This window comes from Eptesicus fuscus, chromosome 1, assembly GCF_027574615.1.
Source record: "Eptesicus fuscus isolate TK198812 chromosome 1, DD_ASM_mEF_20220401, whole genome shotgun sequence".
Lineage (NCBI taxonomy): Eukaryota > Metazoa > Chordata > Mammalia > Chiroptera > Vespertilionidae > Eptesicus > Eptesicus fuscus.
The window spans coordinates 97,374,809-97,387,773 of record NC_072473.1 but is presented as its reverse complement, the minus strand read 5'-3'; the positions used below and the strand labels follow the sequence as shown (position 1 = coordinate 97,387,773).

General features: G+C 43.3%; 1 protein-coding gene across 1 annotated transcript; it reads left to right on the top strand.

Annotated features, from left to right (window-relative positions):
* The first annotated feature begins 7,203 nt into the window (after positions 1 to 7,203).
* SLITRK2 (SLIT and NTRK like family member 2) lies at positions 7,204 to 9,741 on the top strand. The gene has a single exon (XM_008160771.3). It carries the CDS (start codon positions 7,204 to 7,206, stop codon positions 9,739 to 9,741), a length of 2,538 nt encoding a protein of 845 aa, XP_008158993.1.
* Positions 9,742 to 12,965: the final 3,224 nt, after the last annotated feature.

Below are 12,965 nucleotides of genomic sequence, written 5' to 3'. Positions count from 1 at the left end.
CTAGCTAGGTGTGGAAAGATGGAGAAACAACAGTCTTATGCAAACTATGTATTACATAGTAATAGGACAACATTTCCATCATCCTAGAAATGTATGCACATGTCTTTTTTGTATTCATCCTAGATGAAATATCTGATTTTCTCCTAATCTGAGAATAAAATTATAAAATTACAAGCAAAATTTAATTTTATTTCTTTATATCTTCACTAGCATTGCTATCAGGAATCTTTAAGCCCTTTAGTGATATGAACTTATCAATAGAGAACAGGACAGAAATATATAGATGCATTTACAATGCCACTACACCAACACATTAATCACGCCACTTTTATTAATTAACAAAAGTATATTAATATGCATGTCTTTGATATTCAATTATATCAGGTAAATGCACAGAAACTTTTAGAAAAGTCAGTATATAACAGCTTTCAAATAAATTGATACAGTGAAAACTCTCACAAGCTTCCAGCTCTCTTCTGCAATTATCTATGCAACAACCCTCATAGAAAGTTTTGTATTGCTCATCATTTTGTGCATGTGTGCATTCAGGACACCCTTCAAAATAACTACCCACCTACTTTCACATTTGATGCTAACAAAAAGAAGTCTGCACTCTTTCATTTTATCTAATATCAGTGTAATCCATTGTGGAAAGGCAGGTTTCTAAATGCTTTTATGAAGGCTGATAAACACATGGGGCTAAGTAAAATTGATACACGTTGTATTATACGTTTTTGTACTGGATCAAAATAAAATACCAGTTTTTATCATTGACGCCATGTTTCTCATCTTATCTGTATACAAGTTATTGCTTTTGTGTGTGTTCCTGTTAGCTAGAGACATACCACCCTTCTCAGTAAACTGTCTCCTTTTTTTCAGCATGACTATCTCATTATTTCTGCCTGTGAATGGACTCATAGCTCTGTGTTTTGTGGTTGTTTATAGCACCCATTAAATAGCTACAGTAAAATATGACATGGTCTGAAATGATGTAAAGACAGAGAGGATACAGTATTAAATGTCTGCAGTTAGTAATAATGTGCCCAGGCTACTGCTATAGTCTGCAGCAAACAGCACAGTGATATGTTTTATACAAATAAGGATATTAGTAAAACAGGACAATGTTTCTGAGAATGTAACTGTAAATATCCTTCCCATGTGCATATTTGAGAACTGTGTCCTGAAACGGCTTATCTGACTGGCAGGAAAATCTCAAAAAGTTTTTCTCATGGATGAAGTAAAAGCAACATCAATGATCCTTAAAATGTCAGAGATATGATTACTATAAGAGATTGTTCTTTGGAGTATTACTAAAGTAAACTCAGCATATGTTCAAAATATAAAATTATCAGTAATTTTCCTTTAAGAAGACCCAGGACAGTCTCCTTCCATTATGAAAAGAAAGCCAAGAAGAGAAGGAGGAAGCACAAAAGATTCCTCAGGATAAGGATAAGAATGAGGTGAAAGTCAGTGCTGTGAGAACCTGGTTTAAATGTATAAGAAGGAAATAATCTTGAAATCAGACAAATCTCAACAGGAATTCATTAGTAAGAGAGCTAAATTTTGCTGTAATTTTGCACCCCTCTACTCCTACCACCCCTTCTATTGTCCACCATCAAGTTTGTGGATATTCTCAAGATTTGGGGAACTTCCAGACTTGGGGGGAGGGGTATGAGAAGGACATGGGATGGTGACAACTTTAAAGCACTATCCTGCAAGATTGAGGGGGAATATCTTGGTTGTCATTAAATAAACTCCTTACTCTGATTTAGGTTAATAAACTGCAACCTCCTTCATCCATCCAGTGTACCCTGGGAGGGTTGAAGAGAGGCCCTAGGAAAGGTATGTCTTGAAGGGAGCTATACTAATCTTGGCAAAAACCACTCCTACCTCTTGAACTACAGTGATTATTTCACTGAGAGTCTGCCTTTAATTGAGTCACAACCACGGAGACTACTTTAAGTGGAAAAAGAAAGGAGAATCAGGAAGGGAGAATGGCCAAAAGTATAATAGATCCAGGCAACGTCATAAAGAAGAAAAAGAAGCAGAACAGGGACTGGAATGATGCTAAAGGTTTGCTTTTGTTAACACATTGGCATAAGTCTAGCTCAACCGCACATTCTATGGAAATTCCTTGTTTACCATCCTCCAAAGAGGTCCTTAAATATCTGCCTGCAACCTCCAATAATTGGGCTCATACTAGTTAGAGTAGGCAGCCCGCCCAGAGGGTGTTCAGGTCAGAGGACAGGCTGCTCTTGCACTTGCCATAACTTCCACCCAGTGGTCTTATTCTCCCCTTGGCTTTGGTACCGACCTAGTGCCATCCTTATTTCCCTTGACTGAATCTGAGCTGCAGCCCACGGTAGAAGCTGCAAAGACTGGGCACAGTTCCAGGTGCGAGGGGCCGAGAGGCATAAACAGCGCCCCACCGGACTTGTCAGAGAAATGGAGCAGCAGCTCCTTTGTGGGCTGGTTTATCTCCTCCCCACCTCCTCCCGGGTGCACAGCAGGGACTTTTGATCTGCAGAGTGATTGATCAGTGGAAGAGGGGCCACCATCCCTTCCTCCCTCTTCCTCCTCCCGCTCCCTCCAGCTCTGCTTCACTCCTCCCCCTCGGCTCCCTCCCTCTTTCCTGCTGGAAGCCCTGCCCCACGGCGAGCCGCTCCAGTGGGAATCTGCCTGCCCGGGGGGCGCCGCTGGCGCTCGCAGCCTTGCACTCGCTCACTGGCCGCGCCGGTCCCAAGCTGTGTTGGCTCCCGCGCCTTCCCTGGTCGCAGATGCTGTGGGCGCCTCCCCCGGAGGCGCGCTCGCTGGGTAAGTTCTGAGCACTGGGGGACTCCGCGGCCCCCGGTAGGCTAGCGGGCTCGGATGGATCCCCTGCCCCCTTCGTGGCTGCTTCCCCTAGCGGAGGGAACGGCGTGGGAGGACAGAGCGCCTGCCGCCTGCGACTTAGCGCTAAGGCCGGCCTCACCTCCCAACCCTACCAGGGCTGGTTGGCTCCCGGACCGTCCATGCGGGCGTGGTCAGGCTCGGGACATCGCGCAGCCCCGAGGTCACCGCCGCTGCTGCGGGCAGCCCACGAGCTGGGCAGGTCCCAAAGCAAGGAAAGTGCGGGTGGCCTTCGCGGCAATGGGCCCCACGCCCGGCATCTGGCGTCTAGCAGCAATGGGGAGAGCAGGTAGGAATGCGCTAGTGGTCGAGGCCCCATGGCTGGGCGATGCGCTACATGCCTAGTCCCCGGGTCGCCCTGAAGAGTCCTTGGGAAATGGTATTTGTTGAGGATTGGGCCGGTGGGTAGGGAAGGAAAGGAGGCCGCGGGCAGACACTTGAATCTCCCCACACACCACTGCAGGCTTAGGGACTCCTCCTCTTAAGCCCCTGGTGGCCTGGCGAGCGGCAGGGTGGACGTGGGTTGCACATCCGCCGCACCTACCGCACCCTGGGGAAGCATTGGTGACCGGTGTCAGACTACTTGGTTAAATGCGAGTGAGACTGAGGCCACCGAGTCCCAGTTTTTGCCTCCCTCGCCTTAGGGAGGAGAGGGAGCCTTTGCCTTATTTTAGTGTCCGCCTCTGCCTCTCTAAGGCTCCCAGTTCACCTTACCACCACCTTAAAGCCCACTTTACCTAGCGGGGTACTGCAGTCGTTCTTCCCTGAGACACGGGGCCCAATGAAACTTACTTAAAGGGCTTTATCGGGGTTGTGGATAATTTGGTATCAATAACTATGTTTGGGAAAGCGGCTGGGGAAGCTCAGGGACAGGCAGTAGAGGGATGAGTGGTAAGAGGGTCCATGGAAGGAAGATCTGCACAATACCTCAGGGTCCCTCGTGTCGTTCCCAGCAGCTAGTGTATCTCCTCATTTCCTTTATTGTGATTATCAAGAATTTCAAGTGTCCCCAGCTCCCCCAATCTATTTACACACCCCTCTCTCTGAAATTCCTATGAAAAGAGTGTTTTCAAGAAGTATTGATGGTATCATCAATGCCTTGAAGGAAGTTACTGTATTTGAGAACTAAAACTAACATTTAATATTTCAAATACAATTTTTTAAAAAGAACACATTTAGTAAAACACCACCACCAGTATTTAAATTTAGGTAGTTCTCTAATTCACTTTAAGCAGCAGTGAGCTTTTTGGAAAGCTGCTGGACTGGGATTTAGAATTCCTGGGTTCTGTTTCTAATTTTATAGATGCTTGTACTTTAAGCAAGTCAGCATTTTCCCTGGTTGAGGAATATCCTCATCTATAAAATGAATCTGATTTCAAAGACTTTTGTCCAGCTCTCATGCTGGCATCTACTTCAATCAAATATTAACCTAATTAATAAATGTTTATTAAATAAATGACTGAATGAGTACTCAGTATCTCTCTAGGAACTATGTATATCTAATATTTGGAAATATGTAGAAACAAATGTTCCTTGGTTATGAAAGGATGCTTAATCATGGTTGCACTGCATCACTCTGTTTGCATCTAATGATGCAATTGCAATAGAGTGTGAGGCCCCCTCCCCCTCTGAGGACACTCCTCTCAATGTTGCCCTTTGGCATAGAGAAGGGCAATTTGAGGCCCCAGAAGGAAAGGATCTTGCCCAAGACCAAGCAAGAATTACAGAATAGTGAGGAGGATTATGATATGTGCTTCAAAGCTCTTCCCCTAAGGAAAAGGAGGAGAAAAGGAAAAAGCCCTAGAAAAATTCCCAAGGTGACTGACAGAACTACAGAGCTACAGGTTGCCTTAGCGCCTAAGTTTATAAACTGTCCGGAGCCCTTCTTGGGGAGGAAGAGCTTAAGCAGGAGAACAATTCTAGGATCTGAGCTTAATAGGGAAGGAGGAGCGGAGAATTGGGGAACCTTCCCTTCTCAGATGGCTTGGTTTGCTTATGTGATCATCTCTCTGGAATTTGGCCCAGCAATGTCACCCTGTGTTGACTCCCTGGGCAGCAAGTTGGGACTGAGGACACAGGGAAATGCTTTGTGGGACAGGCACATGACTTGGTCAATTCCTTTTCCACTCTCTTTCATGCCTTCTTTTTCCCTTGAGAGAGAGCCCTTGGCAATTCCTGGCAATAGGAAACATTCACATGTTGCAAATGGACTGACTTCACATGGAGACTCCTGAGTTCAGGGGATCTTAAGATAACAAAGAAGAAATGAGATAATGAAGGCAAAACCCAACACCTGGCCATTAGTAATGCTGTGGAAAGGTTATCTTAATTCCATTGAATGCCAGAGCTGGAAGGGTCCATATAGTCCATCCCTTTTGCCAATGGGAACGGGAAGATTTAGAAATAAGTGACATACCTTGCAACAGAGTTAGATCAGAACCCAGGTCTACTGGGTGTCAGGCAGGACTTCATCATCAATCCTCTCTTTCTCAGGGGCCAGTCTTCCTGCATTGTTGTCTTCTGTTCTCCTAGCTCCCTTGCCCCTGCCTGCAGCCTGGAGGGCTTAGGCACCCTTCTGGGGTCTCACACTCCTAGCTGAGGCTCAGCCTAGCAGTGTCTTTCTGACACCCATTCCTCTTCTCTCTCCTTTGGGGAACAAAAAAGCACACATTTAAACTTCATTATCTGACTAAGTGTAAACCTCAGGAGGAGAAGGGTTTTGTTGTTTATCTCAGTCCATAAGCTAATGTTGAGCTAGCTTTCTGAATCCAGGCAAATATCTGGCCAGTCACAACCCTGAAGGTAATTCTTTAAGCACTGAAACAAAGCTCTGTATGTAAAGCGTACACTCCCTAGGAGAACTCCACTTCCTCCTACACAGACACACTGCTGCATGCACACACCCCACCCTCGCACCAAGAGCATTTGAGCTAGGAGGCTGGCAGGCGGGCCCCGTCCTATAGCAAAAAAGGCACATCTACACACAAGGGGAGCGGGGTAGGGGAGAGAGACAGAGACAGTGGATCTGGACCCCTGATTGGGAATCTGGAATGAGAACCCCTGGAGTGGCCATGAGGGAGGGGCAAGTGGAGGAAGCCTCTAGGAGGCTCCCCCGTCCCTTAGTGTGCCCCTGCTGGAGAGCCCCTCCCCAGGAGCCTCGATAACTGCTAGCCGCCCGCTGGGTTGGAGGTGGAGTAGTTCAGGATAAACTGACGCAACCCTGGTTTGAGCTTTGTAAAACCACTAGCAGGGAAGGGAAGCATTTTCCCCTCCCTCCCTCAGAGCGCGCTCTAGATCCTTCCCCTATCCCCTGCCCCCTCCCCCAATGACGTCACCCTAGCCCTGTCCCAGGGAGCCTGCAAAGCCTCTCAAATTCAAACTGCTAAGCACTGCTAAATCTGCCACCGGATTGGAAGCGCGCACCGAGGCTTGGCTGTCCCAGCCGCCTGCCAACCCGGCGGGCTTCCCGACCACCCCTACGCAAGCGCACCCCGGGTCGGATTCGGCTCAGCTTCCCTGCACTCCAACCCTCCTCTTCCTCTCCTACTGCCTGCCAGATTTCTTATTTCTGCTCACCACCACCCCCCCCCCCCCTCATCCACCCTCAGCCAAACTGAATCAACCAACAGAAAGCAGGGCACCCTCCCTCCCCGGAAGCGGCGCCTCCTTTTATCTTGTTCTCCCTCTTTTCCTGAAGATGCTAAACTACTGGCGGACTGCAGAGGAGAGGAGTCCCGTCTTCTCCTGATGTGTGAGTAACCCCCACGCCACGCTATCTTTGCTCTTCTATCCTCCCCCTCTTCCCTTGCCAGTCCCCAGATTTTCCAACCCCCTTTTTGCGCAGCTAAAAAAAAAAAAAAAAAGTAAAGCAATTTCTGCTTCGAGCCCAGAACGGGAGAGCCGCTCGCCCGGTATCTCTTAAATATGCCCCAGGGGAGGAGTAGGTGGGTTGGATTTAGTGGGATAACTCGGTTACTAATAACTCCAGGGCTAGCTGAAACCCACAGGGAAATCAGATGCTAGCACGTGTGTTCCAGGATGCGTGTGTGGGTGTGCTGGGGGGCGGGGGGGGGGGGGCGGGCCACGGGAGGGGAGGCCTTGAAAAAAAGAAACCGCTTTGGAAAACGCAGTGATTTCATTATGCCATGTGGTCCACTCCCTGCACTCTCCTTCCCTTCCTCCCATTCTGCCCCCTGTTTTGCCATTTTAATCGGGCTTCCTTGTTTCTTTCTCCTTGAACCCTGCTCTCTCCTGCTCCCCTGCCCCCCAAGGTTTGCCTGTAGGTACCTGAGCTGACACCGAAGGTGCCTAAAGATGCTGAGCAGCGTTTGGTTCCTCAGTGTGTTAACGGTGGCCGGGTTCTTACAGACAGAGAGTCGCAAAACTGCCAAAGACATTTGCAAGATCCGCTGCCTGTGCGAAGAGAAGGAAAACGTACTGAATATTAACTGCGAAAACAAAGGATTTACTACTGTCAGCCTGCTCCAGCCTCCCCAGTATAGAATCTACCAGCTTTTCCTCAATGGAAACCTCCTGACACGACTGTACCCAAACGAGTTTGTAAATTACTCCAATGCAGTGACTCTCCACCTAGGTAACAACGGTCTGCAGGAGATCCGAACTGGAGCATTCAGTGGCCTGAAAACACTCAAGAGACTACACCTCAACAACAACAAGCTCGAGGTGCTAAGGGAGGACACCTTCCTGGGCCTGGAAAGTCTTGAGTACCTCCAGGCTGACTATAATTACATCAGTGCCATCGAAGCAGGGGCATTCAGCAAACTGAATAAGCTCAAAGTGCTCATACTGAATGACAACCTTCTGCTGTCACTGCCCAGCAATGTGTTCCGGTTTGTCCTGCTGACCCACTTAGACCTGAGAGGAAATAGGCTGAAAGTGATGCCTTTTGCTGGTGTCCTTGAACATATTGGAGGGATCATGGAGATTCAGCTGGAGGAAAACCCATGGAACTGCACTTGTGACTTACTTCCTCTCAAGGCTTGGCTGGACACCATAACTGTTTTTGTGGGAGAGATTGTCTGTGAAACTCCCTTTAGATTGCATGGGAAAGATGTGACCCAACTGACCAGGCAAGACCTCTGTCCCAGAAAAAGTTCTGGTGATTCCAGTCAGAGGGGCGGCCATGCTGACACACACATCCAAAGGCTGTGGCCTACAATGAACCCTGCTCTCAACCCAACCAGGGCTCCAAAAGCCAGCAGACCACCCAAAATGAGAAATCGTCCAACTCCCCGGGTCACTGTTTCGAAGGAACGGCAGAGCTTTGGCCCAATCATGGTGTACCAGACCAAGTCCCCTGTGCCCCTAACCTGCCCCAGTAACTGTGTGTGCACCTCTCAGAGCTCAGACAATGGTTTAAATGTAAACTGCCAAGAAAGGAAGTTCACTAATATATCCGACCTGCAGCCCAAACCTACCAGTCCAAAGAAACTCTACCTGACAGGGAACTATCTTCAAACTGTCTATAAGAATGACCTCTTAGATTATAGTTCTTTGGATTTGTTACATTTAGGAAACAACAGGATTGCAGTCATTCAGGAAGGTGCTTTCACAAACTTGACCAGTTTACGCAGACTTTATCTAAATGGCAATTACCTTGAAGTGCTGTATCCTTCTATGTTTGATGGACTGCACAGCTTGCAGTATCTCTATTTAGAATATAATGTCATTAAGGAAATTAAGCCGCTAACCTTTGATGCTTTGATTAACCTTCAGCTACTGTTTCTGAATAACAACTTGCTGAGGTCCTTGCCTGATAACATATTTGGGGGCACAGCCCTCACCAGGCTGAATCTGAGAAACAACCATTTTTCTCACCTGCCTGTGAAAGGGGTTCTGGATCAGCTTCCAGCTTTTATCCAGATAGATCTGCAAGAGAATCCATGGGACTGCACCTGTGATATCATGGGGTTAAAGGACTGGACAGAGCATGCCAATTCCCCTGTCATCATCAATGAGGTGACCTGTGAGTCTCCTGCTAAGCATGCAGGGGAGATTCTGAAGTTTCTGGGGAGGGAGGCTATCTGTCCAGACAGTCCAAACTTGTCAGATGGAACTATTCTGTCAATGAATCACAACACAAACACACCTCGGTTGCTTAGTGTGTCTCCCAGCTCCTATCCTGAACTACACACTGAAGTCCCACTTTCTGTCTTAATCTTAGGATTGCTTGTTGTCTTTATTTTATCTGTCTGTTTTGGGGCTGGTTTATTCGTCTTTGTTCTGAAACGCCGAAAAGGGGTGCCAAGTGTTCCGAGGAATACCAACAACTTAGATGTAAGTTCCTTTCAGTTACAGTATGGGTCTTACAACAGTGAGACTCAAGATAAAACAGATGGCCATGTCTATAATTATATCCCCCCACCTGTGGGGCAGATGTGCCAAAACCCCATCTACATGCAGAAGGAAGGAGACCCAGTGGCCTATTACCGAAACCTGCAAGAATTCAGCTACAGCAACCTGGAAGAGAAAAAAGATGAGCCAGCCACTGTTGCTTACACTATAAGTGCCACTGAATTGCTAGAAAAGCAGGCCACACCAAGGGAGCCTGAGCTGCTGTATCAGAATATTGCTGAGCGAGTCAAGGAACTCCCCAGTGCAGGACTAGTCCACTATAACTTTTGTACCTTACCTAAAAGGCAGTTCGCCCCTGCATATGAATCTCGACGCCAAAACCAAGACAGAATCAATAAAACCGTTTTATATGGAACTCCCAGGAAATGCTTTGTGGGGCAGTCAAAACCTGACCACCCTTTACTGCAAGCTAAGCCACAATCAGAACCAGACTACCTCGAAGTTCTGGAAAAACAAACTGCAATTAGTCAGCTGTGAAGGGAAATCATTTATTACCCTAAGGCATCAAAGGATGCTACTCCAAACTGTTGGAAGCAGGGCATTTGTTTTCCTGTTTGTGTTCTCCCTTTCCCATTGTCAGTGGGGGACTTCGAAAATGTGTGGGGGATGGGGTGAAGCAATGATACTGCTTTTTCAAGCTTTCCTTTAAATTATTTCTCTCTTACTGCTGTCCTCCCCCCACCTCTTTCTTTCTCTTCTTAGGAATCATCATTGAACATGAATGTTTCTACAATGCATTTTTTCATATATTTTGTTTATGGCTTTGTTTCTCTTCTTTGATTTTTTCCAGTGGGGGAAGGGAAGAGGAGACTATAGTAAATGTAGAAAGAGTAAGCAAGCTTTTCAAATGAAATTAGCTATTTAGTGTATTTTGTAGAAGATCTCCAAAGATCTTTTGAGTCTATAAATTCTTCTGTAAATAATGATATATGGTATTTCCACCTTTAGTTACCAAGTATAGCCAATAGGCCTCACTTCTTTGTGTTAAAGTGCCTTTGCACTTTAAGTACATTACTTATATGTTGCTTTTAGCTTTGATAAGCTGAACATATTTTAATGTGTTGTATTTTTGAAATTAGAACACTGTAAAATAGATAAAAATGTCAGCTATATTAAGTCAATGTACAGTTTGCTTGAGTTATAGAAACCAGCTTGTCATCAAATGATTCTAATTCTAGGACTTTATAGATTTAACTGTAAAATATTTCCTTTCCACTGGGTTTGTTCTAAGTGATTTTATTTAAGTCAACTAAGGGAATTTAACAGTGGACTAGAGGTAATAAACTGCCTCAGTCTGGATTAGTAATTCATTAATAAAATGTATTTAACCCAATATCAGAGTGAATTGAACAATTAATACCCTTCTGTAAATCATTATTTTATGTCATGGTCAGTGTTTTAGATTATTTTCCTAATTAAGAATACATTACACAACTTGTAATATATTTTCTCTGCTTTAAATTAGATATTTTTATATATTTCAATGATAGAGCCTGTATTTCTAACTTTTCAATTGAAATTAATATTTTTTCTGCCTATTAAAACATTTTCTATAAACATACACCAGTAGAGGCCGCCACACACCTCATTTAATAAAGACATATGAGCCATTAAATACCTTGAAGGAAGACTTCAAAGGTGAGATTAAAACTTCCCAAGTAAATTCTCTATAAATTCAAGGCAGCAGAGACAAATGTAAGCATTACTTTCCTTTAGGATTAAAAGTTAGACTCGGAATTCTTCTCAATTTTCACATGTTCAGAGAAAGCAGTGTTTTCCTCTTGAGTTCACTGAAGCATAGACAGGGTGCTATCAAATCATGTACTATTTGCACCTCCAGATAGATTAGTAAGTACCTAAACCAAGAAAGTAAGCATCTTTGTTTCTTGTGCCTTTTTTAGGCATGTGTTACTGGAATTTTTCCTTGTCAGTTTGAGCAAGTCTTTTGTTTTGGTTTTAGCGTTAAAGTGATTTTTAACTAACCAAGTTTATATAACATTTATGAAGCCTTATTAGCCTGTAAATAATTTTAGATGCAAACATTATTGTGTAATTTAAACAAACAGCCCTTCTTTGCAACAAAAATAGTTTTGTTTTGTCTCTTGTAAATCCTTATGCAACTGGGATAGTGAGCTGCATATAAAGTAGTCCAGCTTTTCAAATCCTTATTAAAGCAATTGATGGAGTCTGAAAGAAGCACACTGTTTCCTTTTCATAAATAGGTTACTGCACATAATAATCCTTTATTATTCCGTGAAGATTGAAGTGGATCTTAATATTTTACTTTTAAAGCTTTAAAATGACTAATAGTATATTGTCTGTCACTATAAACAATTCATGTAATAGGCTTTCGATTAGAAATTACTTAAATACAAATTATTTGGATTAATAATGACTGGTGCAAAATAGTTTTTAAACAATAGAAGGTAATTGTGTGTGTATATATATGTGTGTGTGTGTGTATATATATATGTGTGTGTGTATATATATATGTACATATATATACATATATATATATATTTATATATATATATGTATATGTATAGGGCATTCAGGGAAAAGAATGCCTCTAACAACCTAGAACCTCTACATATTATCTACAGTGACATGTTCATTCTTTGATTAGAGATCATAATTCCTATTTAAATCCATTAGATAAAAATTGAAAATGGTGGGCTGAAATGACCTAAGAGAAAGTTAATGTACAGAGATTTTACATTTCACAGAAGCTAGTTGAACTTTGAGAGACATCTCCTGGAAACCACTCTTCTTTGAGTGAAGTGTTTATATATAAAAGAGTTGCAAAAATCCTCTTGTTACTGCTTTCATTTGGTACAATGATAAATACAGAATACAGATGTAGGTAATTTGGGAAATGACTGTGAAGGTAAATTAGTATATGTATTCCATTAAGATAGTTTTTATATTTAAATTATATGTCTAGAACTACTGATGTATGATTCTACTTCAGCGTTTGTTTTTATTCTGAAAGTAAAGTCATTACTGTAAAATGCCATTATTCATAGAAAAACAAATTCATTAATTTTAAATAAAGATAGTTTAATATCCATTTAGTCACATGATTTTAAAAAGGCCTCCTGGAAGAATTCAGATTTATAAACTCTCTTAATAATTATGGTTTAATTATAGATTCTCACACTTTTTAGATCTGTGCTTTATTTATATTAGTTTTAAGATGAAATAATTTGTATTTGGCCCAAACTATTTCATTTAAAGGCATAATACATCATATACCTTGAAGCTTAATTTTCTAATGTAATCACAAACACTTTATGTTTATTAATTTATTAACATTCTCCACTGATTATCTTGTTTTCCTTTATCCACTCAAGTGTTTTCAAACATCTTATTTTAGGATTTTCATTTTGATATTGTACAGCTGGATTTTGTGATTTCACTTTTATTTCACATGCAGCTTGTAATGGGTATGAACATCAGCAAAGTGAAATGGTTCCAGCCAATAGAACGTGATCTACCCTGGCCCTGCCTGGAACAGATCTATGTATCTGGCCCTACAAATGGCACATGGTAAATCCCTTTGCTTCTAGCTCTTAATTCATTGCTTTCACTGTTTCTGAATATACTTATGGCTAAGTTTGTATTCAAACACTCGAAAGTATGACTTCTAAGTCTGGACACGATTGCCAAGACTCTTAATTTGGTTCTGGACTTTGGTCAAC